Source organism: Diaphorina citri, unplaced genomic scaffold (assembly GCF_000475195.1).
Source record: "Diaphorina citri unplaced genomic scaffold, Diaci psyllid genome assembly version 1.1 scaffold2114, whole genome shotgun sequence".
Taxonomy (NCBI): Eukaryota; Metazoa; Arthropoda; class Insecta; order Hemiptera; family Psyllidae; genus Diaphorina; species Diaphorina citri.
Window position 1 is genome coordinate 15,955 of NW_007379539.1, and position 18,592 is coordinate 34,546.

General features: G+C 40.7%; 1 protein-coding gene across 1 annotated transcript; it reads left to right on the forward strand.

The window, feature by feature from the left end:
• Positions 1 to 9,933: 9,933 nt before the first annotated feature.
• On the forward strand, positions 9,934 to 16,104 carry LOC103518198 (facilitated trehalose transporter Tret1-like). Its single transcript, XM_026830085.1, has 7 exons — positions 9,934 to 9,991; positions 11,076 to 11,285; positions 11,401 to 11,610; positions 11,727 to 11,774; positions 13,641 to 13,883; positions 15,165 to 15,755; positions 15,974 to 16,104. Exons 1-6 carry the CDS (start codon positions 9,949 to 9,951, stop codon positions 15,644 to 15,646), a joined length of 1,236 nt encoding a protein of 411 aa, XP_026685886.1. The 5' UTR covers positions 9,934 to 9,948; the 3' UTR covers positions 15,647 to 15,755; positions 15,974 to 16,104.
• Positions 16,105 to 18,592: the final 2,488 nt, after the last annotated feature.

Consider the following 18,592-nt stretch of genomic DNA (forward strand, 5'->3'; position numbering starts at 1 on the left):
CTTTAATTTCCGTGTTCTCTTCTTTCTGATCAAATCTTTCTTCCCCAGTAATTTGAGATTGCCCTCTCATTTTGCCGTAAGGAGATCTGCGTGGGTGCATATATTCACCATTTGGCCGCATACCAGGAGATGTTCATGCGTCTGCTCGCTGCCGCATCCGCAGGTTTATACCAGGAGTGTCTTGTGAGCATAACTTTATTGGTTACAGGGTCCGCTCTTCGGACCTACACTGGAACCCAGGGGTCCCTAAAACAGGATATTTCCACCCATTTCCCGATTTTGAATATTCGTACCTACATATTGCACTACTTTCTCATTAAGTACAGGGGTTCTCAAACTGGCAATCCAATCCTTACTTACTTTCCGTGTCCTCTTCTTTCTCATCAAATCTTTCTTCCCCAGTAATTTGAGATTGCCCTCTCATTTTGTCGCAAGGAGATCTGCGTGGGTGCATATATTCACCATTTGGCCGCATACCAGGAGATGTTCATGCGTCTGCTCGCTGCCGCATCCGCAGGTTGCATCCTCTTTGTACCCCCATAGCTTTTTGTTATATCAAATCGAATCTCAAATTCTTTGTGGTGAAGCAGAGCTTTTTCACAACTTTTGTGGATATCACAACATTACTAAGTGCCTCCTTTGCAATCAATTTCCATATTTCAATAATCTTTTCCACTAGGTCAAGTTTATAACTATACACTTATATACCTTGTTCATCCTGCAAAAGATATACTTACACTTACACAGTACTGTATAAATATGTAGTAAATAGTCTCATTTAGTCTGACTGGGGAACTTAAAACAGGGAGTATACCAGCCTGGATTTCCCTGGCTAAAGGAATAGCAAAGGTTTTCCACTAGGTCAAGTTTATAACTATACAGGGTTCATCCGAGAACTAGAATAGAATCATCATCGTTTTCTAAAGGCATCGCCAAAAGGCAACCATTGTTATCTGTCCATTGCCATCAACTTTATCTGGGAGTATGTTCCAGCATTCATCAGGTCTTTCACATCCTGGAAATATGAAAGTCTGGGACGTCCACTTGTCCTTTTTCCCGAGACTCTGCCTTCAAAAATGTTGTTTAGGAAGAGATTAGGACGGATCAATAGAATATATACCTTGTTCAATTGTTCATCCTGCAAAAGATATACTTACTCAGTGCTGTATAAATATGTAGTAAATCTCATTTAGTCTGACTGGGGGACTTCAAACAGGGAGTATACCAGCCTGGATTTCCCTGGCTAAAGGATTAGCAAAGGTTGAGTGCGAAGGGCATGCACTCGTAAAATCTGTTGCCAAAATCAAATGTCAGCCCAAAGCAATCACCTTAGTTCGGGCTGATTGAGAGGCTGACGAAAAACGCCGACCCCGTCTGTACGCGGGAAAAGGCGAAAAAAAAAGAAGAAGAAGAAGTAATCTCCTTCTAGCAGGATAAACAAGATATATTTTATTCTATATATAGGTACCCACGATTTTACAAGTGGCCATGTGATGTTAGTTGTTGGGGAGTGGTTTTTGCATTTTAAAACATTAATAGGATCTCTCGAGGGTCGTCGGGTGTCGCGTAAATGGCCAAGTTCCATCAATAACTCCTTGACTGACATGCAAAAAGTTGGCTACGAAGTGATTAAAGTGACAAAAAACTCGGATGTAGATTAGCAAGGTGATTATAAGGCCGAAGGACCATTTTTTTCTGTCATGTGTCTCAAACGTCATGTGAAACGTACATTAATGCACTTGAAACAATCGGTGCACTTGAATGCTGCTCATCTGGTTTGCTGGATTGGAAATTGGTTTCGAATCTGGTTTATTCCAAGCTGACAGTAGGTATAAATAAAGCACAAACTTCCACTCGTATTTGCCAAACGGTTGACGTGCCTTTGGCACATCTTGGAAGATAAGTTAACCCTTTCACCCCGACCTATTTTAGGAAGAATCTTCGAATGTTTGTGATCAGGCGTTATTATTTGAGCTATAAGTAAGGTCTCTTCAAAGTTTCATGTCCTCTTAGGCCCTGTAGACAAAACCAGACAAGTTAGCTAAGTGAATATTAGGTCTGTTTTTCATTCCGACGTGGGTGCGATGCGAACCCGACGCGTGTTTTTCATTCCACTTCCCCTACTTTAGCGTCAACGTACTGACGTCTTAGATCACAAAAGAAACATTTGAAAAACACTGAAAATTGATGATTCTCATGAAAAATATAACTGTCCAAATGTATTTTTTTCGTAAAGATCGTCAAAAATAATAAATGCCCCCTAAATATGCATTATTTCATTTGCTATTAGGTGCTGGTATGAATTTCTTGGCATTCTGAAATATGAAGAAATCATAACAGGTGGCTGGGTATAGGTACTCAACACCTACTCGTTATCTTTCTGATTGATCAATACCTAATGATAAATGAAAGAGAGAGAGAGAGAGAGAGAGAGAGAGAGGGAGAGAGAGAGAGAGAGGGAGAGAGATAGAGAGGGAGAGAGAGAGAGGGAGAGGAAGAGAGAGAGAGAGGAAGAGAGAGAGAGATAGATATCTTGATAAGAGAGAGAGAGAGAGAGAAAGATGGTATCTTGATAAGAGAGAGAAAAAGATGGTATCTTGATAAGAGAGAGAGAGAGAAAGATGGCCACTAGTATAAAATATAGGTTTGGGATGACATACTTATCCCTATTTTTCTGTGGGACGTATTGTCCCTTTAGGGGTAAAAGGGTTAAGTTGGCCCGGCCATTCTAAGAACAGAAGGAAAAAAATGTACAGGGTTCGAAAAGTTCGCAAAATCCCGATCTACCCTAAAAGTTAGGGAAAAAAAACGGACTGATCTCTTCTATTTTATTATAATTACCTCAATTCTTTTAATTTATTCGGAAACACAATTCTCACTCACCTCAATTCACTGATTTAGAGAAGCGGTCATCCGACCTTGCGCTTTGACCCCGAGGTCGCGGGTTCGTCTAATCTTGATAAGAGAGAGAGAGGGAGGGAAGTTATCTTGATAAATCGTAAAAAATACCTACTCGTTATCTTTCTGATTGATCAATACCTAATGATAAATGAGAGAGAGAGAGAGAGAGGGAGAGAGATAGAGAGGGAGAGAGAGAGAGGGAGAGGAAGAGAGAGAGAGAGGAAGAGAGAGAGAGATAGAAGGAAAGAAAAAAAAACGGACTGATCTCTTCTATTTTATTATAATCACCTCAATTCTTTTAATTTATTCGCAAACACAATTCTCACTCACCTCAATTCACTGATTTAGAGAAGCGGTCATCCGACCTTGCGCTTTGACCCCGAGGTCGCGGGTTCGTCTCAAATCTGCATTTTTTTTTTCGACCGAAGTATCTTAACATAAGGTCCTATCGTGCTATGCATGTTTTTGGATGTACATTACAAATAATGGCCTCTTATACCGGATGGTACAATTTGGAGGTGCCTTAAAATAATGGCCATCGACTTCGCAGGTAACCTCCCTATCTTGAGGTCCTTGAATCCGGGTAATAATTTACCTATCATATGTTGTAATATGTAGTTTAGGTATACCTATGTTCAATGGTAAAATACAGGCCCGTTTCCAGGATTTCACGAAGGAGGGAGGGAGGAGTGTCGCGACTTCTATTGAATTTTCATATGTATGGAACACGAGGAAAAACGGTACTTCGGGGCAAAACGGTACCTCATTCGTTTTAGGAGCTAGGAAGTGCTCTCTCTCTCTCTCTCTCTCTCTCTCTCTCTCTCTCTCTCTCTCTCTCTCTCATTTTTTTTCGACCGAAGTATCTTAACATAAGGTCCTATCGTGCTATGTATGTTTTTGGATGTACATTAAAATAATGGCCTCTTATACCGGATGGTACAATTTGGAGGTGCCTTAAAATAATGGCCATCGACTTCGCAGGTAACCTCCCTATCTTGAGGTCCTTGAATCCGGGTAATAATTTACCTATAATATGTTGTAATATGTAGTTTAGGTATACCTATGTTCAAAGGTAAAATACAGGCCCGTTTTCAGGATTTCACGAAGGAGGGAGGGAGGAGTGTCGCGATTTCTATCGAATTTTCATATGTATTGAACACGAGGAAAAACGGTACTTCGGGGCAAAACGGTACCCCATTCGTTTTAGGAGCTAGGAAGTGCTCTCTCTCTCTCTCTCTCTCTCTCTCTTTGATGAACTAGGAACTTTCAAACCTCAATTATTTATCAGTTCAGGGTTTTCAGATTTCAATTTATCAGCAAAGTATCTCTACATTTTTTTGGAATTTCGGACCTGTTTTCTTTGAAAATGGTTGAGAACTTTCGGCAAAAAATCTTTCGTGAATACAAATTTAAGGCCGTATTTAAGGGGGGCCCCCTTGACTTCCTATATACGGCCCTGAACACCCTGTATGTTACGAAGATTTCACTACCGGGGTTAGGACACCTTGACTTTTGCTCTTTGAACTTTCGGCATAAAATCTTTCGTGAATACAAATTTAAGGCCGTATTTAAGGGGGCCCCCTTGACTTCCTAAATACGGCCCTGAACACCCTGTATGTTACGAAGATTTCACTACCGGGGTTAGGACACCTTGACTTTTGCTCTTGCGAAACACCACGAGTTAAATTTAAGGAAGAAGAAGACGACTTCTTAATATTAAGAAGAGAGAAAAAAAAAGAACTTTGACTAATCAAGTAATCATATGATGGAAGAAACACAAGTCCAGTTTAGTAATCTCTACATTTTTTTTTTTTTTTGGAATTTCGGACCTGTTTTCTTTGAAAATGGTTGAGAACTTTCGGCATAAAATCTTTCGTGAATACAAATTTAAGGCCGTATTTAAGGGGGGCCCCTTGACTTCCTATATACGGCCCTGAACACCCTGTATGTTACGAAGATTTCACTACCGGGGTTAGGACACCTTGACTTTTGCTCTTGCGAAACACCACGAGTTAAATTTAAGGAAGAAGAAGACTTCTTAATATTAAGAAGAGAGAAAAAAAAAGAACTTTGACTAATCAAGTAATCATATGATGGAAGAAACACAAGTCCAGTTTAGTTAGGTTGGAGGGAAGCGCGCTTGCCTGGTTTCTTAAGATCTAGAGGTCGGGGAAAGAAAAATTCCTTGAATCTTCATTTTTTAAGCCCCCCGCAAATGGCCTATGTAGCTAAATGGCGTAAATAATAATAATAATAATAATTTTCTAAGCGCTAGATCGCGGGTTCGATTTCCGCCCGGGGCGGACTTGTCCTAATCAGGGGAGGTTCGTTCTCATAACGGTTGCCTTTCTTGTATCCTGTACTTTTCCTCTCTTCACAATTTCAAGATCATAGGGCCTAAACAACTATTGCAGTTCCGTCTATCAAACCTCCTTACCTGTCTTCCTTCTCTCTTCGATTTCGGGACGATAAGACCAGTTACAGTTACAGTTCCCTCTGTCAAACCTCCTAAAAATAAAATACCTAGCACTTACAAGGCATTAAGGCAGACGAGCTACCCTTCAAGTGGAGCAGTTGCAAATGGGTAAAAATTATTAATAAATGGTCGATTCCTACGTAAAAAGTTGTGAAAAATCCAAATCTGAGGTCAAAACTCCGAAAAAATAACTGTAAAAGGTCAAAAATTCAATTTTTATTTTCCGTCAGAGTCCTGAACTCAGACTTCAGGAGATGCGCAGAATCGTATGCGCACAAACATGAATTGCTCAGAAATACATGCGCACAAACAGATTAATGTGTTGCCTGCGAGGGAGCTTTGCTCGGGACATTTGATGTGACGTCATCGCCTACGCCTAAATTTATTTATTTTATTTTATTACCAACATTCGGTTGCAAACTTTTTGCATTTCCATCCCTTCCCAAACAGACTTTTTTTGACATCAGAGTTGTGATATCCACAAAGGGGCTCCCCCTTCGCAATCAAACTCCAAAAGTCAATTCGTCCCGAATTCTTTGCATGTGAGTGCATATTTATTTCCTTTTGTTTAGATCTTTAGGCATCTATTTACTTATCTATTTAAAATTTAAATAACTATATTTATTCACAAATGATACCTACTGGTTGTTAGAGTAAATAAACTTTTATTTATATAGGTACCTACCTATTGGTGTCGTCGTCATGACATGGAGTCGTCTAAGACCTGTACATAATAATATGTGTGCCGGTATAGATTCATCCAACATAGATATTGATTGGAGCATCCACATAGCTTATTAGTGTACGAGTATCTGTTATCGGCAATCTATAGAATGTCTAGCGTTCTTAGGCAAAGTGTATAATGAAATCGATAGTAATATGATATTGTATGATAAAGTGTGAAATGGGAATAATTTCACGAATTGTCTGGTCAATTTAGGTAGGTATGTATTCTTTAGAACCTAGGTGTTCTACAGAATGCCGGTAACATATCCATAGCTTGTATCCACAGTAACCAGCTAGAAGTATTCATACCTATTAGCCATACCTATTAGCTTGTGTCCACAGGTACCAGATATTGCAAGAACTTTCACACTATGCGTACCTATGAAGGTAAAAGCAATATACTGGTTTAATACTTAACACCTCTGAGATATAAGGTACCTACTTGCCAATCGAATAATATCAGTTTTAATGAAATTAATAATATACCTTCTAATTCAATGTTAGAACACTTTAATAAATACAAATAAAAAAAAATAATAATATAGGTACCTAATACTGTGGAGCCCTTGTATTTGTGTCTCTTCTCGACCATTTCATGAGGCATACTACGGGCATGCTACGACACAGACTACATTGTTTTTTTTTTTAAGAACATTAAGTTCATAACTAGGTATAATTCTGAAGAGAAATCTGCAACAAGTAAACAAACAAGCGTCTATTTGTACTCATTTGAATACATCATGAGATGATATAAGGCCAAAGCATGACTGTGTCGTGTCTCATATTAAGTCATGCAACAAACACATGGTTACATTAATAGAATCACTTTTACTAGTCGTCTGTCTTAATTGACCCCCTCAATACATATCAGTAATTATACGCGTAATAAATATGCACATAAAACAATGAATACAAAACAATATTAAGGGAAGAATATACAACATCTATTATCATTATAGTCACTTATTCTTATTCTTATTAAATCGTAATAATTCATTATCATTATGAATAGGTATACCATTCGTCTCGCTGGAGGACGTAAAACTGAGACAAAATCAGCCCTGTCAAGCCACAGACAATAACACTGGCTCTTTTGAGGGTACCTGAATGGGACTACGGTCAAGTCCGTCTCAGGAAGTAGGGTACAACGACATAATTATGTACCTGAATATCCCTCATCTGACCCCTACGATTTAGGGATTTAGGGGCCCTGAGCTAGCTCTCTGCCAAGGCATGGAATTTTATCCTCACTTATTTGAGAATTTGACCATATAATAATGGAGCTCTAAGGGTTAGGTGGTGGAGAGCGCCTCCGGCGTTAACCTCGCCTAGTGGTTACCTTCCACTAAACTTCACTAAAGAGTCTATTATTATTATTATCTTATTATTATTACAACTCGTGCCGCAACAAATTTAATCTCGTTTTCATTGGATTTCCAAAAGAAACTTATTTCCCGTTGTGTCTTCTACCAAGGCAACTGCAACTACTCTAGTTACCCTTCCACTAGGTCAAGTTTATAACTATACAGGGTTCATCCGAGAACTGGAAAAGAATCATCATCCTAATAAATAAAATTAGAGATCCTTATTAATTTCCAATGGAAACGTAGGAAAAGATATAAAACATTTTGAAAATAAGAAACAGCGAGAAGTTATACTATGAAAATAGCGCGAAATTCGACTAAATTGTTGCATTTTGCATACACGGAAATATGTACATGTATGTCTGTCTCTGTCTGTTACGGCGCTGTTACGCTGATGGACCTTTTGTTCTCCTCTTTTCACGAAAAAACGGCTTGACCGATTTTGATGAAATTTTTTGGGGTTGTTGAGAAGAGTGCTGAGGGTGACATAGGCTATTTAAATTTGTCATATTCCATCCCGATTCAAAATGGCCGCACTTCAAAGTTATAACTTTTATGCCGCGCTGATCCCGTACAAAGGACGGGTCAACCACAAGTCATTTTCTAAAGGCATCGCCTTGTCGAGACAACCATTGCCATCAACTTTATCTGGGAGTATGTTTCAGCATTCATCAGGTCTTTCACATCCTGGAAATATGAAAGTCTGGGACGTCCACTTGACTCTTTTTCCCGAGACTCTGCCTTCAAAAATGTTTTTTAGGAAGAGATTAGGACGGATCAATAGAATATACCTTGTTCATCCTGCAAAAGATATACTTACACAGTACTGTATAAATATGTAGTACGTAAATAGTCTCATTTAGTCTGACTGGGGAACTTAAAACAGGGAGTATACCAGCCTGGATTTCCCTGGCTAAAGGAATAGCAAAGGTTGAGTGCGAAGGGCATGCACTCGTAAACTCTGTTGCCAAAATCAAATGTCAGCCCAAAGCAATCACCCTAGTTCGGGCTGATTGAGAGGCTGACGAAAAACGCCGACCCCGTCTGTACACGGGAAAAGGCGAAAAAAGGAAGAAGAAGAAGAAGAAGAAGAAGAAGAAGAAGAAGAAGAAGTAATCTCCTTCTAGCAGGATAAACAAGATATATTTTATTCTATATATAGGTACCCACGATTTTACAAGTGGCCATGCCATGTTAGTTGTTGGGGAGTGGTTTTTGCATTTTAAATCATTAATGGGATCTCTCGAGGGTCGTCGGGTGTCGCGTAAATGGCCAAGTTCCATCATTAACTCCTTGACTGACATGCAAAAAGTTGGCTACGAAGTGATTAAAGTGACAAAAAACTCGGATGTAGATTAGCAAGGTGATTATAAGGATGTAGATTGCAAGGTGATGAATATATTGTTTCTGATAATAAGGTGAGCCACGCCAAACGGTTGACGTGCCTTTGGCACATCTTGGAAGATAAGTTAACCCTTTCACCCCGACTTATTTTAGGAAGAATCTTCGAATGTTTGTGATCAGGCATTATTATTTGAGCTATAAGTAAGGTCTCTTCAAAGTTTCATGTCCTCTTAGGTCCTGTAGACAAAAGTGATAATAAGGTGAGCCACGCCAAACGGTTGACGTGCCTTTGGCACATCTTGAAAAGTGAGTTAACCCTTTCTCCCCGACCTATTTCAGGAAGAATATTCGAATGTTTGTGATCAGGCATTATTATTTGAGCTATAAGTAAGGTCTCTTCAAAGTTTCATGTCCTCTTAGGTCCTGTAGACAAAACCAGACAAGTTAGCTAAGTGAATATGAAAATAACGCGAAATTCGACTAAATTGTTGCAAATTGCATACACAGAAACATGTACATGTATGTCTGTCTGTTACGGCGCTGTTCTCTCTCTCATTTATCATTAGGTATTAGAGGGAGAGAGATAGAGAGGGAGAGAGAGAGGGAGAGAGAGAGAAGGAGAGAGAGAGAAGGAGAGAGAGAGGGAGAGGAAGAGAGAGAGATAGAGAGAGAGATAAGAAGAAGATTGATAGAAAAGGAAGGGATGGAGAAATTAAGAAGGAAGTAGAGAGAGAGAGAGAGAGAGAGAGAGAAAGATGGTATCTTGATAAGAGAGAGAAAGAGAGAAAGATGGTATCTTGATAAGAGAGAGAGAGAGGGAAGTTATCTTGATAAATCGTAAAAAAAAGGTATACTTTCTCGAGTTTCTCGTTGTTTCTCATTTATTTTCAAAATACAGTCGAACCTGTCTAATTGGGACCTGTCTAAATGAGAAACCTGGATAAACCGGGAAAAAATCGTGACCCCTACATAATTGGGAAACACTTTTGTAATTGGGAAACCTGGAAAATCGAAAAAAAAGGTTCCTTTGGATTTCGAATTAGACAGGTTTGACTGTACTAATAATGATTTTTTTTTTCTTTTTAAATTATTATTAACCCTTTGTTGTTTTTTTTTTTTCTGTTTTCAGAAAAGAGCATGTTGTCCGGGACAACGAGGCAAATTCTAGCCGGAATGTCAGGTAATTTGAAAAATAGAATTAGCCAAAATATAAATTCAATGTCCGGCCCTAAGGACCAAAAAAATAATAAATTGAATGAAAACCGGCGGTAGGACCAAAAAAAAAATAAAATAAAAATAAATTGAATGAAATCCTTTCCAAAGGACAAAAAAATAATAAATTAATTGAAAACCGGCCGTAGGACCAAAAAAAATAAATAAATAAAAGTAAATTGAATGAAATCCTTCCGGGCCAGATTCTCCAAAAATTGGTCCTTCGTTCCGGATTAATCAGAAATTGGTCCTTCGTTCCGGATTAATCAGAAATTGGTCCTTCGTTCCGGATTAATCAGAAATTGGTCCTTTGGGCCAGATTCATGAGAAATTTTTGGTCCCTTCGGGCCGGATTGATCAAAAATAAACTTCCATTACTTCCTAATCTTCCATTTCTTCCTTTCTCCCCAGCGACTCTGTCGGCGTTGTCCGTGAGCTCCGTGAGCCAGACCTTTGGCTGGTCCTCTCCGGTCCTGGACTATCTGGGGTTTTTATTTACAAAAAAAAAGCTTTTATTTACATAATATACTGTTTATCAGGAACTGGTCCTACGGGCCAGATTGATCAGAAAAAACTCAATTTTCTCGATTACCTGGTGTTTCTTTTTACAAAAGAGACTTTTATTTACAAAAAAGGCTTTTATTTACTTACACTGTTTACCAGGAATTTTTGATGAATATACTGTTTATCAGGAACTGGTCCTTCGGGCCGGATTGATCAGTGGTCCTTCGGGCCAGATTGATCAGAAAGAAACTCAATTTTCTCGACTACCTGGTGTTTCTTTTTACAAAAGAGACTTTTATTTACAAAAAAGGCTTTTATTTACTTACACTGTTTACCAGGAATTTTTGATGAAGGCCAGACCTTTGGCTGGTCCTCTCCGGTCCTGGACTACCTGGGGTTTTTATTTACAAAAAAAGCTTTTATTTACATAAACATAATATACTGTTTATCAGGAACTGGTCCTTCGGGCCGGATTGATCAGTGGTCCTTCGGGCCAGATTGATCAGAAAGAAACTCAATCTTCCATTTTCTTCTTTTCTCTTCCTCAGCCACTCTGTCGGCGTTCTCCGTGGGCCAGACCTTCGGCTGGTCCTCTCCGGTCCTGGCCTACCTGGTATCGCCGGACTCTCCCGTTCCCATGTCTGAGGACGAGAGCTCCTGGGTGGTAGCCTCGATGGAGTTTGGCTGCTGGGCGATACCCTTCTTTGCGGGAATGCTGTGTGACAGGATCGGCCGAAAGTGGACGCTCCTCTCCACAGGTAACTATTTTTTTTATTATACTTTGTTTATTTTTGTCTGGCTGGGGAACGTTAAACAGGGAGTAGACCAGCTTAGTCTGGCTGAACTTCCATTTTCTTCTTTTCTCTTCTCCAGCCACTCTGTCGGCGTTCTCCGTGGGCCAGACCTTCGGCTGGTCCTCTCCGGTCCTGGCCTACCTGGTATCGCCGGACTCTCCCGTTCCCATGTCTGAGGACGAGAGCTCCTGGGTGGTAGCCTCGATGGAGTTTGGCTGCTGGGCGATACCCTTCTTTGCGGGAATGCTGTGTGACAGGATCGGCCGAAAGTGGACGCTCCTCTCCACAGGTAACTATTTTTTTTATTATACCCTTCTTTGCAGGAATGCTGTGTGACAGGATCGGCCGAAAGTGGACGCTCCTCTCCACAGGTAACTATTTTTTTTATTATACCCTTCTTTGCAGGAATGCTGTGTGACAGGATCGGCCGAAAGTGGACGCTCCTCTCCACAGGTAACTATTTTTTTTATTATACCCTTCTTTGCAGGAATGCTGTGTGACAGGAAGAAACACAAGTCCAGTTTAGTTAGGTTGGAGGGAAGCGCGCTTGCCTGGTTTCTTAAGATCTAGAGGTCGGGGAAAGAAAATAGCGAGACCAAATATCGGGGCGCCATCGGGACCATGTTCCAGATTGCGATGTACTTGGGTGAGTGGTTCGGGGTCCGTTCTTTGGCGCACGTCCCTATTTCCTATTGCTGTAGGCCTCAAACAGTCCGTTATCTTAACAGTCCTGTTAAGCCAATACAAATTAAATGGAACTTATCTGGCTGTTAGCTTAACAGGAGTTCTAATGACTGAATAAATATTGGTGAAATCCAACATCATTCTTGCATTATGTACCTATATGCTTTTTTCTGCTTTTTTTTATTCTAAGCAAGATTTTTGTTTATCATTTGTGAATTTATTCTGTACCGAAATGACCAAATACATTAGACCTTGTTTAGACAAGGTCAAATATCGGGGCGCCATTGGGACCATGTTCAAGATTGCGATGTACTTGGGTGAGTGGTCCGTTCTTTGGCGCACGTCCCCTATTTCCTATTTTATGTGAGGCTTTGCAGTCTCATTCTTGCAGTATAAGGCCAGCCTAGTTAGCTACCAAGAGTACCAAGTTACCAACTAAGTTTGAGCTCGATTATGGCCTTTTCAATTTGCCAGCGAGCCTAGTTAGCTTGGTTGGTAGCGCGTCTGCCTTGTAAGCGCTAGGCCGCGGGTCAAAATGACCAAATACATTAGACCCTGTTTAGACAAGGTCAAATATCGGGGCGCCATTGGGACCATGTTCCAGATTGCGATGTACTTGGGTGAGTGGTCCGTTCTTTGGCGCACGTCCCCTATTTCCTATTTTATGTGGGGCTTTGGAAATGACCAAATACATTAGACCTTGTTTAGACAAGGTCAAATATCGGGGCGCCATTGGGACCATGTTCCAGATTGCGATGTACTTGGGTGAGTGGTCCGTTTTTTGGCGCACGTCCCCTATTTCCTATTTTATGTGGGGCTTTGCAGTCTCATTCTTGCAGTATAAGGCCAGCCTAGTTAGCTACCAAGTTAGAGCTCGATTATGGCCTTTTCAATTTGCCAGCGAGCCTAGTTAGCTTGGTTGGTAGCGCGTCTGCCTTGTAAGCGCTAGGCCGCGGGTTTCTTGCAAATCCGGCAAAATCCCATGCGGAATTGGTTAAATCCCGCGTGAGATCCCGCAGGATTCAAAATTGCAATCCCTACACACGTAGCACTGATGGTCCTAAGGCCTAACCAACTTTTAAAACTGATCAGAACCAAATCAGTTAAAAACGGACATGATAAGAAGAAAATCAGTCTTTTATGAATTCAAGGCCAAAGGGGCCCTTTTAGGGCCTTGAAAATATAAAAAGGCACATCTGCCACTCACGAGAAAAAGAATGAGCCATCAACCAACAAAATCGGTTCAGTAGTTTAGGCTGTAGAGCGGTCAACGTCAAAGAAGCAGCAGAAGCAGCAGAAAATGTGTAAAAATTTGACGTTTTTCAAAGTCAATTATCTCCGGCTTGTCTTAACCGATTTGGATTTTTTCAACTTGGTCTACTTTCGTGCCCCAACACACACACACACGCAATCCGTTTTCTTCCGTCATTTGTAGTTGTCCCTATACAACTACCTACCTGAAAACGGCTACTTTCCCTGTCGCGTATAATATCTCTAGTAGCGCGGTCAAACTTTCTTGACTTGGCGGGGCGGAGCGCTACCGCGCTCCTTAATTCCATCGGCAGGGCACTCGAAAAACTTTCTCCAGGGACCCCTTCGCGAGTGTATATTCTATTCTATCCTATTCTCTATGAGTCTATTCTATTCTATTTATTCTACTTCCGGCGTTTTTCGCAGGCGTTCTTCTCTTCCGTACGACCACGCACGTGCAAACCATCATGGCGTACGCGTCAACCACATTCGGATCCGGCGTCACATTCATCCCCGCCAATCACATTTCCATCCTGTTCGCGGTCATTCTGATGTTGAGCATCCTGCCGGCCACCTACCTGGTGGATAAGTCCGGCCGCAAAATTCTGCTCATCGTGTCCACGGGAGGTAAGTGGGGCTACGGCCCCCTGTCCTAAAGCGGCCTAAATACCCTAAAAATGGCCCTGTCTGAGGTCCGTTCCGATAAAAAAAGTAAAAAATGCTATAATAATCCATAGTTCAGCAACCTCCGTGGCCGAGTGGGTATCACACTAGGCTCGCACGCAGGAGGCTAGTAAAAAATGCTATAATAATCCATAGTTCAGCAACCTCCGTGGCCGAGTGGGTATCACACTAGGCTCGCACGCAGGAGGCTCGGGTTCGATTCCCAGCGGGGCCGAAGCTGGTTTTTTCGGCTTTGTGCTTGGAGTTCGGGATGCACTCAGCCTCGTGAGGACAATTGAGTAGTTACTTTAATCGAGTAGCGACCAGTGGCGGCATTACAAGCCAAAGCAACGAGCGATGAATCGATGATAAATATGATGATTGCGTAAATGAAAGACTTGTAATACTGTGATACCCACAAAGTTATGAAAAAGCTCTCTGCTTCACCACTTCACCACAAAGATTCATAATTTGATTTGATAATCGGGGAGCGATATTTGTGACAAGCATTTATCCAAAGCAACGACCGATGATAAATATGATGATTGCGTAAATGAAAGACTTGTAATACTGTGATACCCACAAAGTTGTGAAAAAGCTCTCTGCTTCACCACTTCACCACAAAGATTCATAATTTGATTTGATAATCGGGGAGCGATATTTGTGACAAGCATTTATTTTCAACCCAAACTTTTCCGTTCTTTGCTACTCATATTTTATTCTTTTCTGCATATTCTATTCTATTCTACATATTCTATTCTATTCTACATATTCTATTCTATTCTGCATATTTTAAATTCTATTCTACATATTCTATTCTATTCTCTTTTCCAGGTCCGTTTTACGCACTCAGTTGGATTCTGGCCATCTACACGCGCAACGTGTGGGGTCTGTACGCCGTACGCATCATACAGGGTCTGTGCGTCGCCACCATCTTTGTCGCGTGTCCGATGTACCTGGGCGAAATCAGCGAGACCAAATATCGGGGCGCCATCGGGACCATGTTCCAGATTGCGATGTACTTGGGTGAGTGGTTCGGGGTCCGTTCTTTGGCGCAATTTATGCTTGAGCATACAAGCATTTATGCTTGAGCATAAATGCAAACACTTTTCCTGTTCGCAGGTAGCGGCGTCTTCTGTCTGGTGAGCTTCGTCTACTACTCATTTATGCTTGAGCATACAAGCATTTATGCTTGAGCAAGCATTTATGCTTGAGCATAAATGCAAACACTTTTCCTGTTCGCAGGTAGCGGCGTCTTCTGTCTGGTGAGCTTCGTCTACTACTTCTTCCACGAGTACCTGCGCGCCGACCTGCCCCTCATCTTCTCCTACATCAACTTCGTCTCCATCTGCCTCATCGGGCTCTTCTACTCCCTCGGCCTTGGTCCCCTCTACTCGCCCCTAACCTGCGAATACTTCCCGTCCAACACGCGAGCCCAAAGTTCCGCCCTTCTGTCGTTCTCCGGAACGACAATGCAGATGGCGGGCTACAAACTCTTCTACATCATTCACAAACACTGGGGCATGTACGCGAATTTCCTCCTTGGAGGGATCTTAAGTCTGATAGGCACGGTATGGGCGTACCTCTACATTGTGGAAACCAAGGGGAAGACCTTCGCGGAGATCCAGGCCCTGTTCGCGGAACTGCAGGCGAAGAAGAAACACAAGGCCGGAAAGGAAACCGCCGCCGGTGGAAATAACAACGAAATGCCCGTCGTCCCGTGTTAGACTGAACGGACGCTAACGGATTGATGGTCGATTTCACCAACCGTCTTTCCAGCCTCAAACAGCCCGTTAGCTTAACAGTCCTGTTAAGCCAATACAAATTAAATGGAACTTAACTGGCTGTATCAACCTCTTCAGTTTCTCCAAAATTCACCTGTAGCACCTCTAAAGAGTCCGCACACTCAGGAAAAGATGAGAAAAGCTGTGAGTCCATATACTAACCCATTAAGAGGATACCAATAGGTGCCATCTAGGCCAGAGAGCTAGCTCAGGGCCCCCGAATCGTAGGGGACTTCTGTCACTTCTGAGACGGACGGACCGTAGTCTCATTCAACTGGCTGTTAGCTTAACAGGAGTTCTAATGACTATATAAATATTGGTGAAATCCATCATGAGTCTTGAACTGTTTGCTCGGGTAGTCGACTACGGATTGAGTCCCAAATTCAGAAAACATACATGGCTGTTGTTGTTGTTGTTTTTTTTTTTTTTTTTTTTTTTTTTTTTTTTTTTTGCTTTTTTTTTGTAATTGGTGAGAGCAGTTGCAAATGGGTAAAAATTATTAATAAATGGTCGATTCCCATGTAAAAAGTTGTGAAAAATCCAAATCTGAGGTCAACTCTCCGAAAAAAATAACTGTAAAAGGTCAAAAATTCAATTTTTATTTTCCGTCAGAGTCCTGAATTCTGACGTCAGACTTCAGATGATGCGCAGAAATGTATGCGCACAAACATGAATTGCGCAGAAATGCATGTGCACACTGCACAAACAGATTAATATGTTGCCTGCAAGGGAGCTTTGCTTGGGACATTTTATGTGACGTCATCGCCTACGGGAGCGTATGCCGTGACGTCGGAGTTCAAGACTTACCGGTATTTTTTAAATCGATTTATCTCGGGATCTAAAAATCGTAGAAGAAAAAGAAAAAGTCCCTAGTTCCTCATTTTTTCTGTTCTTTGTCTTAGAAACCTCACCCAAGTAAGCGCAACTGATCTATTGTCTTTCTTTCCCTTCTCCAATCGTCTTTCTTTCCTCGGTGGTTGGGCGTTCGAATCTGAAGATTGGTGGTTCGAGTCCAAGTCAAGTCAATGAAATTTATCTAGGGACATTTCATCGGGGAACGACTTTTGTCACGAGCATTTAAGTACAGTAGAACCTCGATTATTTCAACCTCCATTATTTCAACTCTCTATTATTTCAACCCCAAAATCAGTTCGAAATAGAGTATTTATTAACCATTTTGTTCTTTTGTATATAAATTTTGCCCCCTTTTCACATTGTTTTATACGGAATTTCAAGTACTTCAACTTTCGATTATTTCAACTACCCTCGGTCCCAATTAGGGTACAGTAGGTACCTCGATTATTTCAACCCCAAAATCAGTTCAAAATAGGGTATTTACTAACCATTTTGTTTTTTTGTATCTAAATTTTGCCCCCTTTTCACATTGTTTTATACGGAATTTCAAGTACTTCAACTTTCGATTATTTCAACTACCCTCGGTCCCAATTAGTTGAAATAATCGAGGTTCTACTGTATGCTTAACGCAAGTAAAATTCCTTCCTTCCATTTTATTCGAACATTTTCTGCCAGCCTAGTTTGCTTTCTTGGTAGCGCGTCTGCCTTGTAAGCGCTAGGCCGCGGGTTCGATTCCCGCCCGGGGCGGATTTTATCCTCAACGGATAATGTTCGTTCTCGGAACGGCTGGCTTTCTCCTATCCTGTCTTCCTTCTCTCTTCGATTTTAGGACGATAAGACCTTAGCAGTTACAGTTCCCTCTGTCAAACTTTTTTTATTATGTATTATTATTTTTTTAAGAACGTTTTCTTTCGTGATTTCATTTTATTTTTTCAATGTTTAATAGAGGGACTGTAACTGCTTGAGTCTAATAATCCCGAAAACGAAGAGAGAACGGAGACAGGATAGGAGAAAGCCAGCCGTTCCGAGAACGACCCTTAACAATTTAGGATTAAAAAAACATACAAATAATCAAAATGGGCGAACATTTTCTCACATCGGAAATTCCTTATGGCCGGGGCCATAAAATGAGTGTAAATAAACTACGCTTAAGTTTTAATCTCATTGGCTTTTTTTTTCAAGGGGTTTGATAGAGGGAACTGTAACTGCTGTAGACTTATCGTTCCGAAATCGAAGAGAGAAGGGGAAAAAAAATCAAATAAAAATGCTTAATCCGAGAGTTAAACTTAAACCGAGTTTAAAATCACTCCTGGCTAAAAGTGATTTTTCCTGACTTAACAAGATACTTTGTTTTATTTTTATACCAACCACATAACAGTCGACAAGCAACTAAGAAAGGATAATTGAAATACATAATTACAAATATCAATCGAACTGATGCGGATACCTTGAAAGTTGTACTTTATATGTACACAATTATTATTTTATTAATTGTCCACACCATTTTGATTGATATTTATCTAAAATGTTTACAATACCGCTGCCACCCATCAACCGTGTCCCGTTTATGCATTCTTAGTTAAAGAAGACCCAATTAGGGTTTCCAGACGTCCGGATTTTCCCGGACATGTCCGGGTTTTTACATGTTTGTCCGGCGTCCGGGGGGATTTTTGAAAATTTGGTTTTGGTCTGACAATTTGTCTAATGAGAGATTTTACTAATGGGAGAATTTTTAATGATCCAAAAAGGAGCTTTTAGTAATCTAAACAGGAGTTTTTTTAAACTCGTCCTTTTTGGATCATTAAAAACTACCTTTTGGTTAATTAAAAACTCGATTTTGGATGATTAAAAATCTTCCATTAGTGAAATATCTCGTTAAGTTCTCCCATTAGTGAAATCTCTCGTTAAGTTTCTCCCATTAGTGAAATCTCTCGTTAAGTCATTGGTGAAATCCACCATGACAATGTTCCATCTGAATTTTAACTTTATTGTTTAGATTTTTAACCTATATGAGGTTAGCTCCGAGTTAAGTAC

Excerpts from the sequence above, each read along its gene's own strand:
- LOC103518198 (XM_026830085.1), top strand. The coding sequence starts at position 9,949 with ATGTTGTCCGGGACAACGAGGCAAATTCTAGCCGGAATGTCAG. Across the intron at positions 11,775-13,640 it reads GTGGACGCTCCTCTCCACAG|TCTATTCTATTCTATTTATT; the intron begins GTAACTATTTTT and ends ATTCTCTATGAG. Across the intron at positions 13,884-15,164 it reads GCTCATCGTGTCCACGGGAG|GTAGCGGCGTCTTCTGTCTG; the intron begins GTAAGTGGGGCT and ends TCCTGTTCGCAG.